The sequence below is a fragment of the Dama dama genome, chromosome 23 (assembly GCF_033118175.1).
Source record: "Dama dama isolate Ldn47 chromosome 23, ASM3311817v1, whole genome shotgun sequence".
Taxonomy (NCBI): domain Eukaryota; kingdom Metazoa; phylum Chordata; class Mammalia; order Artiodactyla; family Cervidae; genus Dama; species Dama dama.
In genome coordinates this window covers 17,493,079-17,511,678 of record NC_083703.1, presented here as the reverse complement: position 1 = coordinate 17,511,678, position 18,600 = coordinate 17,493,079, and the positions used below count along the sequence as shown (strand labels likewise).

At 42.9% G+C, this 18,600-nt stretch overlaps 1 protein-coding gene across 7 annotated transcripts in view; it reads left to right on the top strand.

The window, feature by feature from the left end:
• Positions 1 to 16,425, top strand: part of USP6NL (USP6 N-terminal like) — a 140,717-nt gene extending 124,292 nt beyond the window's left edge. For all 7 annotated transcript variants that reach the window (XM_061126063.1, XM_061126064.1, XM_061126065.1 and 4 more), the window contains 4 exons: positions 23 to 88; positions 182 to 281; positions 2,754 to 2,906; positions 8,461 to 16,425. In XM_061126063.1, coding sequence (XP_060982046.1) covers positions 23 to 88; positions 182 to 281; positions 2,754 to 2,906; positions 8,461 to 9,821 — 1,680 coding nt within the window. In that variant the 3' untranslated portion in view covers positions 9,822 to 16,425. The remainder of the gene's footprint in view (positions 1 to 22; positions 89 to 181; positions 282 to 2,753; positions 2,907 to 8,460) is intronic.
• The last annotated feature ends 2,175 nt before the right edge of the window (positions 16,426 to 18,600 follow it).

Here is an 18,600-nt window from a genome sequence, read left to right as displayed (position 1 = left end):
GTGAAATTTTTGTTTTTTCCAGGATTCTCAAGAAGTCTACACAAGTTTTTACACAATGAAGTGGTTTTTTCAATGTTTCCTTGATCGGGTGAGTATTTATTTAAAAAGTCCAATCATAATATTAAAAATACCAGACGAGGACAAACTGTTCATCTTATTTCTGTTTTGTTTTTAATTATAGACGCCCTTTACACTAAACCTCAGAATATGGGACATCTATATCTTCGAAGGAGAACGAGTTCTTACTGCTATGTCTTACACAATCTTAAAATTACACAGAAGTAAGAAAGTGTTTAATTATAAAGATTTCACAAAAATATAGCCTTGTTTTAAATCTTAACTTCTTATTACCCACCCAACCTCAGGGTCATTTCTTTTTAGTAATGAGCTTAAAAATTCTCTAAAATCAGTGAGGAAATTATCTTCAGTTGGTAGTTTTTGCTCATTGGTTCTTCCTCGTGACTAGAGGCTTACTTATTGCAAAGTCTTTCAATTCTTTTCTCTGTGTCAGTTTCATCTTCACATTTAAGTAGAATGCAGTATGTTGGTTTTACTAATCACATTCCTACTAGTTATTTGTTTCTATGGTGTGTGTGTGTGGGGATGTCCCTCATTTATTTTTTTCATCGATCTGATTCTTAAGTTTAATAGGAAAAGGGAGAGACCAAAGAAGCCAGGCCCTTTAGTTAACAGGTCTAGAGAGGGCGTTTTCTGTGCCTGCTTCACCAGGAAGACAGCATCTAGCCCCACGTCACAGACCAGAGTTGGGGACCCTCCCCCATCTCCCTGTCTGGCTGCTCTGTAGCAAACACCCTCCAGGCCCACAGTTGTCCAAACTGCAAAAGACCTTCAGTTGCAATATTGCAGGGGCTCGGTAAATAGGACATGCTGTGCCTTACTCTGAAAGTCAAGAAGTGAGAGTAGATCTTTATGAATATGAGGGACCTTATTCATCTTGAAGTCTTAAATGACCCTTAAAATTTATGATACTCCTTTTGTGACCATGCAGAGAAGGCAAGAGAGGCTCCAGCACCTGCAGCCTACGGCACAGCCTGAGTTCACATTCACTGTATACTCTGCCCTCTTGCCTTGTTGAATGGTCATCTCTTCAGTTTCCCAGCTCAGTGATACGTTAGCTGAGTGCTTGGGGTCATGTTCTGTAGTTTTCCTCCCTGCTGTGGCTTTGTTCTAAGAACGTCCTTGGTACTTTGATAGGAAATGGTTTGATTGCTTACTTGAAAAGCATGGTCTTCAGGAGCACCAGATTATTCCGATTCTAGATAAGACTGAAACTTTAAAATCACATCTGTGTTGTTTACTCTGAGAGAAGAGGATTCAGAAGTCTTGTGGTTCATTTCCCTGCCACCACAACACCAAACCACCGCCCCAAGATGAAACAGTTTGGCAGTGAACTGTCACCCAAAACTCGGATCTGTGGTCATAACCACAGGAAATCAGTCTCCGTTCCTCCCCTGTCCCCACCATGTCCTTCTTTTCTGTCTCTGGATTATGAACTGACCAAGATGTAGAGCAGAACCATACTCTGTGTTGAGGTATACACCTACTAGTTTAACATTCCTTTAGCAGTGAGAAAGCCCCATAACTCTCTTCCTCTTAAATTGTGTTTTACTTATGACTCTTGATTAATTTTGACAAGTAAAAAGTTTCTCTGCTCTTTGTAAATTAACCTTAAGCATAACAACCACTTTATATCCTACTATATCATTAGGTTAAACACTGGAAAACGTTTGCTGTTGTGTATTTTTTCATTAAAAGACAGAGATCAAGGACTTCCATGAAGTTCCTTCATCATGTAAAGCTTCAAAAACTGTGTCTGGGCCAGTAATTACCTGAGGCTCCTAAGATTTTTTTTCTTGTTTTTTTCCTGATTCACTTACCAATATTTAGAGGCACTGTTATCTAAAAAAAAAAAAAACAAAAAACAAAACACACACTGTAATTTTTAAACAGTAAAAGAAAAAAAAAAGAAGCAACCTAAATGCCCAGTATTGGAAGACCGATGATTAATAAATTTAGAGCATACACACAGTGGACTCTTAAGCAGTTGTTAATAATCACAGCATAAAATCATACTTGTTGAGGTGAGAGGTATCAGTGATATACACCGTTGACTGGGGGAAAGCAAAAAGGTGAATAACATGTAAAGTATCATTTGTTTCCTTGTTTTTTTCTGTAAATTGAACTGCACGTAGACACATCTGCTTGTAGGGCATTGGCATAAGTATCAATACAGATAAAATTAATAACCCAGATTTTCAAGAAATTTGGAGAGGGGCATTGGTGGTTTAGTGGTAGAATTCTTGCCTCCGAGATTTTTGAGAAATTCTGAGACAGTTAAAGTACAGACCTGGAAGTGGCTATGCGTGTGGCAGTCACAGCTCTGTATCAGGAAAACACATACCTCATCCGGGGTGGTCTTTGTCAGTCTACGGTCTCTAGGAACTCTTGCTCTGGGGAAATATTAATACCCAGGTATGGTTATCTTACACCTGTGAGAAGGTATTTAGCAGCGTTCACCTCTCCCCAGTCCCCCAAAGCTACCTGCTTTTCTCTATGACCTGCTTTTCTCTGTGCTTTAATATCAGGAAACAGTTTTGTCCTCAACTGAGTTTTGCTGATACTCACAAGGCCGTTTGGAAGTTGTATGCAGTGCACTCTTAAAAATAGACCTCAGAATAAAATACGTTATCTTCTCAACCTAAAGTAGCCATTGTTTATTTTTCTCAACTTAGAACATCTTATGAGATTGTCCATGGAAGAACTTGTAGAATTTCTTCAGGAGACCTTGGCAAAGGATTTTTTCTTCGAAGATGACTTTGTAATAGAGCAGCTCCAGATTTCTATGGCAGAACTGAAGCGGGCAAAGCTCGACCTTCCAGAGCCTGGTAAGGAAATAGCCAGACGCTTTATGCTTAACTTACAGTTCAGATCAGGAGATACTGTGCAGTTAACACGGCTCATTGTGGTGTGAAAGCGTCTGCATGCGTGTGATGACATCATGTAAGTCAGTGTTTACGGCTTCATTATTTTAAGAAAGAGCAAATATTCATTAAATCTGCCTCTCCTCGTTGGAAAATTAGGAAGTTTAATAGATAATGTTGTTTCAACAGAAGTTAACCATGGCTTTAAGTTACCATAACAATAAGCACTCTTTACATCCATCATAACTTGTAGAACCACATGCAGTACTGGATCAAGTAAAAGTCCCATTTTATAGAAGAGGAAATTGATACTAAAACGCTAAACATATGAAGCCTGCAGATCCTGCAGATAGCAGTGCTGCTGCCAGAGTCTGGGGTTCCTGACTGCTCATCCCTGGTTCTTTGCTGCAGTGTAGATAATATATTTTATTGACTTATTCCAAAACATCTTTCAGTGCGTCCTGTTAGGTTTTCTCCTAGGTGCTCTGTTGGGGATTTACCAACTAAAAAGAAAGACATTCTTCCTGTTCTCAGGGTGCAGGGCGAGACCCAGAATTTACACAGTAACAGTAGAGTGTGAATAGAGTCATAGTAGAGCTAGAAACAGGGTACATAGGGAAGGGTGGATGAAGGGTGGTGTCGGATGAGAGGGAAAGAAAAGAGAAAATGCAGAGACAGCACAGTAGAAAGAAGTTTTCAGAACACACTTTTGCTAAAAACCAAGATGCTTTGCTTTTAGTTACTTAAGTGCAAGGAGTCTAATGGGTGTTTCTCCGAGGTTTGTTTTGCGTCATCAGGGTTCACCAGAAGATGAGCCGTCACTGCAATGGTGGCGTGTGGGCCTGGGCCCTGTGAGGCCAGCACCTCTGCTCCGGGAGGTCCCTCCTCTCTCATATACTGTTGTGCCTTTCTGCTGATTCTTTCCTGTTACGGGGAATGCATTTGGAGTAGCAATTACTAACTATATTCTTGCGATTCCAACATTTATTTTTAAATGACTTACCTACTTTTAAAAAGGGTTTAAAACAAGTTTTAGTAAAAGACACATGTATTAATAGAAAAAATATATATGTAATAGAATTGTTTAAACATGAGAATAAAATATCCAAACCTGTGTAATGGAATGGACTGATTTAGCATCTAACTAGCAGCTAGTGTTTATTGAATGTCTGCTCTGTGCCACATTCCACATACATTGTCTCATTTAATCCCTCAAATAACTTTTAGAAAATACTCAACCTCAGTCTACTCATGAGAAAACCTGGTAGCAGTAGTTGGTAAGATCTTTTTCCAGTAGAATGCAGATGGAGGGGGTGGGGAGGGGGGCGGATAAAAGGAGAGGGGTGGATAAATAACCCCAGAGCTGGGTTATTCTCCAGGCTGATGTTCTCTGCTTGGATACAGAAAGCTGCGGTGGTCTTCCGAGGCAGGCAGTCTGCGGGACTTGCAGTTGTGTGTGGTGTCCACTGGGTGGTGACAGAGACCTGAGTAAGATGGAAGATGGAGCAGCCAGAAGGGACTAAAGATACTCCCTTTTTTTTTTTTTTAATGGATGCTAAGGCGTGTTCTTTTTGTTGGGGTGTTTTTTTGTTGTTGTTGTTTTTTAAAAAAAAAAAAAAAGTGTTATTCAAGAAAAATAAGAAACTTTCTGACATATATCAAGTTACAGTTCCTTTTTTTTTTTTTTTTTTTTTTGAGCAGAGTAGTCTAATTCTTGGCAGTGGCATAAAGATATTTACCCTTTATGTGATGGAACCCTAGTGCAAAGTGTCATTAGCGTGGTATTTTCACAGAGGTGTCCGTGTTGTGTGTGATGGGAATCACGCTGCTTTCCCACTTCTTCATTTAAACTCCTGGTTTTCAAGGGGAGGAAGTGAAGAATAGAATTTTAGGCAAGGAGCTAAAGTGAGGTGAGCAGAAAACAATGTCACATCTATGGAAAAGAAGTCCAGAATGAAAGTATGGGTAATAAATATTAATACTTATTGCCTAGTTATAGCCATCTGTTTGACATCAGTTATGCTTGGATATTTTAGTTATACCCCGTTGCTTAGGGGTGAAAGGAGATATTTAAACCAAAGACCAAATGCAGCAGTGTGCGTATTGGGCACGTTGGCGGGGGTTGGGGGGGGTGGTTGTGCGTAGTTTGAATAGTTTGAGATGAATCTATGAAAGATATTGTCCCAAGAATGTTTAATGCTTATAGGGATCTACTTGTGCAGGAAAAGGGCAGAGAATATTTAACAGCACATGAGACAATGGTATGTGTGCTTCAGAAAGGAATCACTTTATAATGAAGTCGGAGAATAGTTTTCTTCGACCCCGTACTTAGACACAGAGGTCAGTTCTCCTGGGCGCAGGGCCCGTGGGTTTTGCTGCTGTGGTTGCCAGGCGAGGCCTGGGCCTCACTCAGTCCAGCAGCGGCCTCGGGGGGGCCAGTGCTTTGCTGTGGGTATCTCCCCGCCCCATCGCCCCCGTTATTCTCCCCGATTCTGTCCCATCCTTCCCCTCCCCTCTTCCCCTTCCTTCTCCTTGGGTCCCTCCTCTCCACCCCTTCTCACTCCTCCTCTTGGGAGACAGGGCTCTTCCCACCACCACGGAGGCCCTTAGAAATGTGAACAAGTGTACATTTGCTTGCCCTTGAACTGCTGAGGATTTGCGCTCTTCAGAGGGGTTGGGTCAGTCACGGGAATAAACTGAACGTGGCAGGATCCACATGTCATCCGTCAGCGGCTGCTGGTAGAAGACAGAAGTGGGTGCGGAGTCATGGCCCTACCCTGCTCCCCAGACACAGGTCACTGTGGACAGTAGTTGCTGTCTGATGCTGTTTTCAGTTATGCAGATCCCAGCACTGCAGTCCGGCCCTGGGGCCTGGGAATACACTTACCCCTCCCGCGTAGGCCTCCTAGCTTAACCTTCATTACTGTCCATAATATGGGGAGGAGTTTGGGTTTTTAAGCACTTAGGTTTTAGAAGGCTCTTTCTTATATGCTTGTCTATTGCATCTTTCAAAGTACTCTCCTTTTTTCCTACTTATAATCTTTATGGGAGCTAAGGGGCTGTATCCTCTAAATATCTTTGTTCAGTTGAGGTATTCATCCTCACCTCTTACAGAGTCCTCGTTCCTAGTGAGAGACTGACAGTTAGCAGTTAATTATAGACACCATGTCCTTTTGTTTGCACTGGATTTTTTTTTTCTCCAAACCCTGCTATATGTAGTTTCTTAGCTATATAGATCTTGGGTGTTTATAACTGTTATGTTTCTGTACTGTTTATTTAAATGATACATCATTACTCTAATTAAGATTAATTACATATGAACGAGTGGACATTTTGTCAAAACCTTACTTGTGATTCTCTTACTATTTTAGACACTATAGGAAAGACTGCAAAATAAGTAGGACTGCACTTTGAGCCGGTTATCGACTCCTAAGGTGAAAAGGAGATGTATTATGGGTGACTGTGAAAGACCTTTAAGAAGCGACTTTTTGGATGCTTTAGAACAGTTGCAGATTTTTTCCCTCCCGGTGTGGATTTTGGCCTCTTGACCATTCAGTAAATGGAACATGCTAAAATTTTCTTTTAATTCTAATATGATGTGTAGATGCATAGAATATTAATGTCTCTTAGAGAAATGCGTATATTGGCTTGAATATAAAGTAGTGTTAAGTGTAAGGTGAATACTTTTCTTACCCTTTATATTGAAAAATTAAAAATCTCTCATATGTATAACACATACCTTTCCATTTTGCTTCAGGCATGAAATTACCACCTCAGTCTATTACTTCCTCCTCATTTTTTCATTCCTTTTCCTGAGAAATACAGGCCTTATATTTGTAATTCCGCATTTTACCATGCATCCTATTAGTCTTTGCTGATGCATGCCTTTTATGTATCCAGAAAATTTCACGATGGAAATCTCTGGATATGAGAACATAGGGCAGGATATGATGTGGTATTATTTTCCCCAGATGTTCAATTCTCTCTCTTAGTCTTCTTTCCTCCCTACTTCTTCTTTCCACTTAGAGCAGCTTTGTTTATATTTTTATTTATTTATTGGAATTTCATATGAGAGTTTGTTTGAGAAAGAGAATTTCCTTTTAAAAAGTTAAAAAAACCACTGAATTAGGAAAACACAGTTTATTTTTAGCTCAGTAACTCTGATTCTGACAGCTCATCTATTTAAAGGTTATTTACCATCATTCTCTGCTCCCTCCCAAAGAAAAGCTCATTCAACTTTTTAAAATCTTAAAATTATGATATGTGGGTAAATAATACAGTTATTATCACCTAAACCATGAGCTACATGAAAACAAGGTGGTATCTGCCTGCTTACAACTGTGGACCCATGGCTTCCTCCTAACTATTTGTTAGTTGGGGAGACATTTGAAGAGAGAAACGACTTATTTTTAAGTGAGAGTGTATGATTTTGTAGTGACAGGTAGAAAGCATATATCTTAAACTTTGGAATTTTTACAAGTGAAATCTCTCATCTTTTCAAGATGGTATTTATGGGTGTCCATATTATGGTGGATTGTTTTTGAACACTCTTTACTAAATGCACATTCCTTTAATTCTGCTTTAGTTTTCTGATGTTATTCGAAATGTAAAACTAAAAGTATCTAATATGATTTTCTCCTTTTTATTCTTTTTTCCTTTTTTTGCATTTAAAGTAGGGCCTTGTTAGAATATTAATTTGGAAGTACAGAATATTGTTTCTTTTTATCCTGTGGAGTTACTTGAGAGAATAATAATGAGCTATTTGGGTACAACTTGGAGCCACAATTGGTCATCACTTGACCTTTAAATTTGGCAGACTTGCTTGAAGTTGATAGAAACTATTTTACTGAGATTCTAAGCTCTTTTAGTTGAGGAATGCCTAAGTGGAAGGAATGTAATGGTAAGACATTGAACTACTGACCTGTAAGATTGTTTTAGGAATAGAAATGAGAATATCAGCTTTGCATTTTTGAAAAAGCAGGTAATGATACAGCTTAACAAAATTTAAGAACCATCTTACACAATTCTGTGACCCTTACTCATGGGGCTTCCCTGTTGGCTCAGATGGTAAAGAATCTGCCTGCAGTGCAGGAGAGCCAGCTTTGATCTGACGGTCCAAAAGATCCCCTGGAGAAGGGAATGGCCACCCACTCCAGTATTCTTGCCTGGGAAATCCCATGGACAGAGGAACCTGGTGGGCTACAGCCCATGGAATCCCAAAGAGTGGGACACTACGGAGTCACTATCACTTTCACTTTTTCTTACTACTCATATAAGGTTATATAAAATCTTCCCATCTGCACATTGCCTAATAAGACTTCTGAGTTTTGGAATGTTCTCGTGTCGATCACTCTAAAAAATGCTTCTCCTAAGCTACTAAAATGCTGCATGTCTCTGTGCGGGTATGCATGTTGAGTGCGCATGTGAAGAGTAAGCAGTAATTCGTGCATGCAGGTCTTAGGTTTGGTCTTGTTTGCTCATGCACATACGGCACTTATGAATGTGTCTTTCCCTTTAGGCAAAGAGGATGAATTTCCAAAAAAACCTTTGGGGCAGCTTCCCCCTGAAGGTCAGTCGGCTGGTGTCGCTCACCTGAGCAACGGACAGAGGAGCGTGGGCAGGTCGAGTCCTCACCCTGGCGGTCGGAGAGGCAGCGGCTCGCCCCTCAAGACCCACGACCCTTCCCCGCCCCACCCACGCCGCACCGGTACCCCGGAGAGGGCGAGGCAGCAGCGGCGGAAGTCGTCGGACGAGGAGGGTAAAAGGCTTCGCGACGAGGCTGAGGCGCAGGCGCAGAGGAGACTCCCGCCGGCCGCCCAGGACGGCTCCGGGCAGTACAACCACGCGGCGGCCAATCAGAACAGCAACGCCACCTCGCGCGCCCGGAAGGAGTTCGCGCCCCGATGGCACAAGCCTTCCGAGGCCGCGGTTCTGGAGAAGACCGCCAAGTCCGCCGTGGAAGGCCGGAGCCGGGCCGCACCCCCCGCGCTCGCCGACCCCCGGGCCGCGCACGTGAGGCAGAAGACGAAGGTGCTGGACGCAGAGGAGGGCAAGCGCGGCTCCACCGCCTCGCAGTACGACAACGTGCCTGAGGACGGTCCGGGCGGCGCTGTGGAGGAGGCGCTGGAGCGCGCGCGGGCGCAGAGCCCCCGGAGGCCCTCCGAGCCCGGCGCCAGCCCGTCCAGGGCCCCGCCCAAGTTCGCCTTCAAAGTCCTGCCCACGAGTTACGCCCCGCACCCGTTCCTGCCAGACGGGGAAGATCGCGGGGCCGCGCACCCTCCTTTGTACAGTAACCCCCCCACCTACCAGGGCAGCTCTCCAAAACGGGTCCCCGCCGCCAACAGCAGCTTCCCGTTCCCCCCCGGGGCGCACACGAATCCTTCCCGGAGACCTTACGGCTCCGCGCTTCCAGTCAACGCTTCTCCAGAGAAATCTCACAGCCGCCCGACTCCTCTGGTCCAGCCGTCGAGTCGAATAGAAGTTCTCCCTGTTGATTTTGGTGCCGGCGGATATTCGGGCAATTCAGGGTCCCCAAAGAATGGGAAATTCATCCTTCCTCCAGGGGATGGATTGCCAGATAACAGAAAATGGTCAGAAGTTGGTTACACGTGGAGACCAGAGATGCACGGACAGCCGTGGACAAGAGATGTCAACCGTGGCCACTTGAGCAGTTTCCCAAGACACCCCACGTTTCACCACACCCCCTATCAGGACCACGCCCTCCCCGCAGTCTCCGTAGATGGTCCAGTGCGGTATAGAACTTCCCCAGCTCTGGAAGACGCCACTTCACCCGGGTTTCAGTATTCAGGGCCCTCACCTCCAGCGTATCACTACAGAAATCGGGATGGACTCTCTATTCAGGAGTCAGTATTGCTGTAAGAATTCATCTGTACTTGCTGCAGACAAGAGACTAGAAACCGTATGAGACCTGAATTGCTACGTTTATAATTGCCAAAGCAGTATTTTATACAATTGTAAAGAACTCGCACAGCTCTCATGTATGTCAGTAATAAGAATATATGGAAGTGATTTCATCCCCACCTAGATGCCGCTTAACAATGAGCTTTTAACGTGCATCATCACTGAATCCATTAAAAGGAATTTAACCTGGAAATATAGCAATAGCATTTAGGGATGCACGCACAGTTTCATTTATATCTTTTTCCAAAATCTGAATATTTGTACTCTCTTAGCCCATTCTATTTTGAGTAATGTTACAGAGCACTGAAAAGCAGTAGAATAGGTATTTTTAAGGCTGTCCCTAGTGTATGGTGTTTTTTAATAGCTACTATATAGGCATCTACCCATATACAGTCAAACACAGAACTAAAAAAAGGTTTTGAAGAAAATAACTTTCAATGTAGATCCATGGAATAATTTATTCTTCTTTTCCCTAACTTACCTTTTAGTCAATTTTTGTCCGCGCACCCCCCCCCCCCCACCCTTGTATTTTTAACCCAGGTCCTAAACTGACTTGAGGGTTTGCCCTGATTTAATTTGGCGTCTCATGGAATGCTCAGCTTTCTCATTCAGTTTTCAATCTGAAAATTAAAGACATTGGAGAGGAAGGCTAACCAGTTAATGGTGCTTAAAAAATCAGCACAGTTTAAGTTTTGTTTTCAGAAGTGCAGCACGCAGTGTGTCCGTGTTCACAGAGAAATCAGCTTTCGTGTGTCTCTGCCTTTTTCTGGTCTGACTCCTGTAAAGCTCAGAGCAGAGTATGCTTGCCAGACGCCCAGAAAGTGCGCGCATAACTCTCCAGTGGATGCCAGTTGAAGTTGCAAGTTACCAATCATCAGTCACTCATAGCAGAACGAACTGCTTTGAAATTCATTTGAAAGCAGGATTAACAATATGGTCCTTTCTTACTTCTGTCCCTTAAATTCCTGTGAAACCTCCCTACAAAGGGCAGGGAGATACTTACATGGTCTTTTCCTGGCCCTCTTCCTTTAAAGAATGTAGTCAGTGGATATTGCTGCTCTTAGGCCATTAAATTATTGCTTTGTAAAATTGTAAAAAACGATCCTAATTATTACTAGGAATCTCAGATTTTGGTCCTTTTTTTTTTTTAATAGCATGGCTATCATATTTTCAGAAATCTTTTTTTTGGTTGGTTGTTTCGTGAAAAAAGTTCAGTTTCATGGTAACAAATCAGCAGTGTCTTTCAGAATGTTCTTTTACACTACAATGACCAGAACGGCAACCAAGTTTTGGGCACTCCAAGAAACTCTGTCTTTGGGTTTCACTGGAGAGCTGGTTTTCACCCTCACTTTGCTCTTGTTCAAACAGTAGAGAATAGAAAACCTAACATTGATGGTTCTTCTTGTAAGTTGGGGCTTTTAAGCTTTCAAGGTACAGAAGTATATGTTTTAAAATGAGAGGAACATTTGTTTAGCTAGTGAATGTGACAATATTTTTTATGTATATAATGAGTCTAATGTAATTTTAATCAACTTGGTAATGATGTTATTAAAGGGCAAAACAAGTGCAGTGTGTTAGCAGCTGAGCACTGCACAGAAACTCTGACAAAATCCCAATACCACAAGACTCCTGATTCAGATCATGTGGAAGCTGAGAAATAAATGTATATAAAAATGTAGCTGGGGATGTGAACTCCAATTTTAAACCATGATTCTGTGACTTGTAATAATCCAAGCTGTACAATTTAGTTTATGATAGCAGCATCAGAGCTGCTTCAAAATATATATATATCAACAGTGGTAAATACTGTAGATTTATATATATATATATATATATATATATGCAAAAAATATATACACACACACTATTTTCTTATGTCATCTATGACATTTTTTATCTGTATACTTTTTTTGATGTGATTGTTTTTAACATGCTGAAGAAGTATATTTTGTGTCTTTTATGTGCTTTTTTCATATGGCATCTCTGATTTTTCTAAACCTTGTTCCCTTCTAACTGAGGAGATATGACCCAGTATTTGCCTCCATGCCTATATATATTGCAGTTCTATGTTACATGCTTTACTAGTTTCCAGTAATTCTGTATTTAGAACCGTAGCACCTGCCTTTATTTAATCAGCCATTTTTAATAGCTTACAAGTCTGTTAGTGTGTGAAATTCACTCAGTTGTGTCCAACTCATTGCTATCCCCATGGACATATAGTCATGGGATTCTCCAGGCCAGCATACTGGAGAGGGTAGCCTTTCCCTTTTCCAGGGGATCTTCCCAACCCAGGGATTGAACCAGGTCTCCCACATTGCAGGTGGATTCTTTACCAGCTGAGCCACAAGGGAAGCCCTTTTAATAGCAATAAGGTATTATTTTCAGTTTCCCCCCATTGTGAAATGTAACTGTTGGTTTTTCAAGTAGGAAAATTTAATTTGAACTTATTTTGCCTCCATCCAGTTTTACTCTTTCAAATTTATCTTTTAATAAAAGATAAATAATGAAATGTTAAAAGATGGAATAATATTCATATAGGAGGTTAAGTATATTTAGAAAAAATCTGGTAAGGATCTTCATTGTTTTCTCTAGATATATACGAGGTAAATATTTTACCACCATTAAGTCTTTTCTTCATAGCAGTTTTGCTTAACACAGTAAGCACTTTGATATAGTTTATATATTTTTTTAATAGTTTGAAAAATTAAAGAAACTAGACCTAGTGTCTCAGAGAGTTTTAAAACTTCAACTCTTTCAGGTGCTTATGTTGTTTCCAGGATGTTTAAAACAGAAGACAGCTTTGGGAGCCGACAGATGTCTCTACTGTCAAACCAGACATACAGGGGAGGGACAGAATTACTCTTCCTCCTGCCCTCTAGGTTCTCCGTCCAGACCTCGTAGGTTGGGCTGATAAAGGGCAGACAAGCAGGAGAAAGGCAACCAGAAGGTCATTAACATGTGTGTCCCGCCTTCACGTGGTATCCAGTGATGAGTTGCTCCAAGGGAGGGTTCGCTTTCCCCAACTAAGCTTTCTCCACCCAGCTTAGTTGGGGAAAGGGATGGGGAAGAAAGGGCACTTAAAAGCAAATGACTTTCTAGAAAATAAATGGGCCTTTAGCAAAGCAGATAGGAGAAATGATCATTTGTCCTGGGGGGCTGAGCGGGGTGCCAAAAGAGGAGATTATGAAGTTGCCTGGGGAGGGGATTTATGACAGTTGCATTCTTTGGGAAGGCTCTGCTTTCAGGCAGGTAAAGGATTTCAGGGCCTCCGGTAACTTCAGCCCAGCGGTCATTCGTACCCCCAAAGTGGCCTGCTTTGGGGTGGCAGGTCCTGATCCCCTGCACCATCAACGACAGGATGTTTCTCTAAAGAAGGAAAAGAGATTCAGTCAGTGGGACATCTCCAAAGAAGCAAAATAGACGTTTACAGGATGTGATATGATTGTTTTAACTTTTTTTTCATTTTAAGAAGATTCTGATACTAAGTTTTATGTCACTGTGAGTGTCACTTTATATTTAATCATTTCCGATCTTTGTCTCAGGGCTTGTTACACCATAAGCACAAAAATGATGCCTAGTCAATATTTCGCTAAGATCTCTTTTCTTTACTTTTTTTATGATTAGAGAAAAACATTCCAGGTCCACAAATAGGGCTTTATTCACACAGGATCTACAGCTTAATCTTTTGGAAATATTATTACTTCTCAGTTATCTTTTAGATTCACGCCTTTGTTTTCAGATGTTCTTGATTGTGGGTTATTTAAGATTGGTTTTGGCAGTCTGTTTCTTTGTTTTAATTGTCCTTTAATGGATTTTAAATTTCATTTCTAATACTGACATTAATACTTAGCGATCAGACAGTTTTAATAAGTCAGACTTAACTTTTACAATGACCTAAGGTGTTGAGAACAGAAGAAAGGATTCCATTTAATATTTATTTGTGAATTGTACTCTCAGAAGGGTTTCAGTTACTGATAAATCTAAGCATAACTGCCACCATTTTATCAGTAAGAATCCTGAAAAATAGAGGAAAAAAAAACAGATTTCATAGGAGTGGATCTTCACCCCTGCTGCTCGTTAAAACTAACTGGGGAATTTTTTTTTTTTTTTTAATCAATTGTATATTCCCACTGTGAGCTGTCTCAAAAATTCTTAACAGACCCGTTTCAGAGTTTCGAAACTGATTTCGGGTAAGTTAGGAAAATTTCGACTGGAAAGATGAACATCCCCAGCCATCTCGTGTTTCTGATGAACTGCCGGCAGTGGTGGGAAGTGGCAGTGACTTCAGCCCAAGGCCAGACCCTGTGCTTCCTCTCATCACCTCTTACAACAGTTCTTCCAGATAGGTCGAGCCTTACGCGGATTTCCGTTTTCCTGGATAACTTCTGTCACTTTCCTTAAGTGACCTGCTGAAAAGAGGCCCAAGCTGTCGAGAAGCCCATGGAGAAGCCGAGAATGTGCTGCACACTGGTGTCCACACCTGACCAGGCAGCATTTCATTGAGCCACTACGGTGTACTAGTTGCCTTGGGACTGTGCTGGGTTCGTACTTCAAGATAGGAGGTGCGTTTTATAGTCTGTGTCTCAGATCAATGTTGGCGATGGGACGTGGACAGGTGACCCCACTGGGCGCAAAAGAGCCCAGTGCTGGAGGGTCTGGGACGGCCTGTGCGGGAGAGTGCTCAGAGTAGACGGACTGAAGGGAAGGGGAGGGGCGTTTGGAGAGAAGGGATGGACGAGCAACCTCATGGCGTGTGTCAGGGGGTGGGGGGAAGTTCTCGCTTTGGTGTGTGTGTCTGGGATAGGGTGGGAAAGTCTGCAGAGAGCTGTCCTGGGGACCTGTGTGCCCTATGGAGGCAGATGTAGGGGTACAGGCCTGGGGGAAGTTTGGACAGTTGCAACAGGTGTTATTTCTAAAAGGTAGTACAGATCTCAGCACCAGGGGAGAAATTAACAAGAAAAAGTGATGAACTTGAGAACTATTTACCGAGTAAAAATCGGCGAAACTTGATAATCGATTGGATGTAATCATAACAATTAGGGATAATAGCTAACATTACTGAATGCTCGCTGTGTGTCTGGCATTGTGCTAGGCATATTACCTGTATTAACTCAATTCTCACAATAACTGAAGTGTATGACCTTAATTCCCAGTTTACATATGAGATAACTAAGGCTCACAGAGTTGAAGTGATTTGCCCCAAGTTATGCAGCTGGTAGGAAAAGAGACCCAGGCAGGACTTGAATCTGAGTCTAAAACTTCCATTCCCTCACTGACAATTTTAAGAAAGTATTACTTAACCTACCATAAAATTCACCCATTTAAGTATACACATCAGTGATTTTTTTAGTAAGTTTACAGAGTTTTGCAACCATCACAGCAAACCAATCTTAGAACATTTCCATTACCTCAGAAACTCTCTTTTCCCCATTTGCAGGACCCATTCCCACCCACAGCTTCAGGCAGCTGTTGATCCACCATCTATCCTTCTGATTTGCCTTTTCTGGACCTTTAATAGAAATGGAATCAAACAATATTTGGGGTTTTTTGCATCTGGCTTCTTTTGCTTTTTGAGGTTCATCCATGGGTAGGAAGTGTCAGTATCCACTTTCTTAATTGCTGAATAGGATTCTGTTGTATGACTATCACATTTTGTTCCTCAAGTCACCAGTTGATAGACATTTGGATTATTTTCACACGTTTGTGTCAAGTTTGCGTGGCCTTGTTTTCATTTTCCTTGGGTACGTATTTAGGCGTGCTGTTGCTAGCTTTTATGATGTTTGTGTTTAACTTTTTAAGAAGCTGCCACATTCTTTTCCATCATATCTATATCATTTACCTTCCCACCAGCAATGTATGAGGGGTCTGATTTCTCCACGTCCTCACCGATGCTTGTTGTTTTATATTTCTGGTTAAAGCCATTCTAGTGGGTGTGAAGTGATATCTCATTGTGGCATTGATTTGCGTTTCTCAAATGGCTAATGATGTTGAGCATCTCTTCATGTTTTTATGACTCATTTGTGTGTATTCTTTGGTGAAATCTCTAGTCATATCTTTTGCTCACTTGTTTAATTGGGTTTTCTTATTCTTTAAAAGTAAGCATTCTTAAAATACTCTGGGTACAAGTCCTTTGTAAGACAAGATTTGCAAATATTTTCTCCCAGTCTGTGACATGTCTTTTCAGTTTCTTAATGATGTCTTTTGAAGTATGAATGTTTTTAATTTTAATGAAGTCCAGTTTATTTTTTTCTCTATGGATCATGCTTTTAGGATTGTATCTCTCTGCCTAACCCAAAGTGACAAATGATTTTTCTCCCGTGTCTTATTTCAGAAGTTTTACAATTTAGCTCTTACATTTATATCTATGAGCCATGTCAAATTATTACTGTATAAAGTGTGAGGGAAGGATCTAAGTTGATATGCATGTTCAGTGGTCTCAGAACCAAGTTTAAAAGACAGTGCTTTCCAAAACTGAATTGCCTTAGTACCCCTATCAAAAAATCAATGAATCATATTATAATAAGTGTTTAAGTTTCGAAAACAAGAAGTGTACATCCTCCAACTTTGTTCTTTCTCAACTTGTTTTGACTCTTCCGGGTCGAGTGTTACGCTTCTTTTGTTAAAGTTATTCCTGTTGTATTTTTCTTGCACTTGTGACTAGAATTGTGTTCTTCAGAACTTGTGTGTTTGCACACATCATTCTGTACTGCTGAGGGGAATGAAAGGCCGGAGGTTGATTTCTCCAGTTCCCTGGTTGGGCCCCGGGAGGGACAGTGAGGCCACCATCTGATGAATCCAAGAGAAGGAGCGGGTTTAGGGTTGGCGAGGAGACGGCTTCTATTTGGACACGTAGAATCTGAACAGTGGGGTACGGACACATCGTGCTGATGGACAGCTGGCGATTACAGAAAGATTTGGACTTGCCGGCACGTAGGGATCAGGTCATAGGAGAGCACCTGCCTGGGGAGGAGATGAGCTGGGGACGGGAGAGCAGGGCATCACTGACTGTTGAGAGGTGCCCCAGGGAGGGGAGTGTGAAGGACTCGGAGGGACCGGCCTGGACTGGGGTTCCACGGCACCCAGAGGCTTGGTGATTGAGGACGGAGCTTCTGAGTCAGACTGAGTCGAGTTTGAAGTCGGTGGCCCAGACATCCGCTGGCCTCCGTCCTGGGGAAGGAGGAGCAGGACCATAGCACCCGTGTCCTTCTCTGGAGCATGCAGACCGTAGTGCTCCTTTCCTGGAGGTGTGAGGATTCAACCAGCTGATTGGCGCAGTGTCCAGGACGGCATCACCACGTGGCAGTAATGAGGAAGGTTACCTGTCCTCCCGGCCCGCACAGAGCTGGGCGTTAGTGACCAGGAGGGCCACAGCCCTGACTTCGTGGAGCTGAGAGTCTCATGAGCAACACAGCCGCACGCGTGTCATGACAATGGCACATGGTGGGAGGGTGACACAGGGCGATGGGAGAGGAGGGGCCCTGGGTGGGGGGGGTGGGGGTCCCATGAAGGAGGAAAGGTCAGCAGCCTAAGTGCAGGAGAAAGATCCAGTAACTTGACTGAAGAGGTGATTGGAGTTTGCCAGGGCGCTGGGGCTGTCATCTGCTGTGACTCCTAGAGCCACGGCCAGGTGGGCATGTGTGGGAAGCAATGCCACTCTCTCCAGAGAAGGGTGGGAGCATCGTGGGAGGGGTGGATCTACATGGGGAAAATTATGTCAGTCAGAGGGCAGTTCTGACTCTTCACACACTTGGGAACCGCTACCAGGCCACCCTTGGTTTTATTCCAGTTTGTTACTTTCCATATTCCTGGAGATTAAAATGTCAATAATTAAAACTCCCTGAAGATCAAACTCTCCACTTTAATTTGGAGGAAAGTCAGCATAATTTGAAGATAAAGCCAGCTGCATCAAGACAGCTCTCGCGTCCTTCCCTGGAACACCCTTGACTTTGGAGGGCACTTCTGTAAGTTCTGCTGCACGTGTGGTACGCTAAGGAGATTTGATGTGGGAGTCGCCGTGTGTGGACGCGGAGAGGCTCACTCCTCTGAAAGCCAAATATGAATCCACAACGAGCCACGGCTCCCAGAAAGCTCAGCCGGTCTTGACTGCATTCACCAGCTCCACGGAGATCCTGGTGTGACTCCAGGCAGGTCCCTGAGCCTTTTTGGGCCTGGGTTCTCTGATCTGCAAACTCTGGAGGTGGAGGGGAGAGTCTGAAAGGGTTCTGCCCCAAACTCTCTTAAGGGGAGGGTGCCCCCACCCCATGCCTGTGTCTGCTTTGGGCAGGTGCCACGTCACGTGGTCTGAAGACAGTGGTGAGCAAAGAACAGATGGCCTCGTGGCATTGTGGAGCAGGCGGACGTCTGGGGAAGGTTGGCACTCATGCTTTGTTACAAATGAAGACCCACATCTATGGCAGGGACCAGGAGGGTGGGGAACCCAGTGCGCTCAGCCCCTGTGTGACAAGCACGAACATGATGCTTATGAGAAAAGACGCGGCTCAGGTTGGACTGGCGGGGAAGTCACCAAGGAAACGCACGGAGGAAACTAGCTCACAGCCGTGGGAAGTGAGTGACCCTCACAGGACAGCCAGGGAGCAGAGGATGGATGCAAAGGAGCAAATAAGACCCAGACACTCAGGTTGCTATATGAAGGCAGTCTTAAATTATCAACCATATCTGTATCCACAAATCATACCATTAGCAGGACCACCTCTGAAAAGGCAGAGAGTGATGGCCC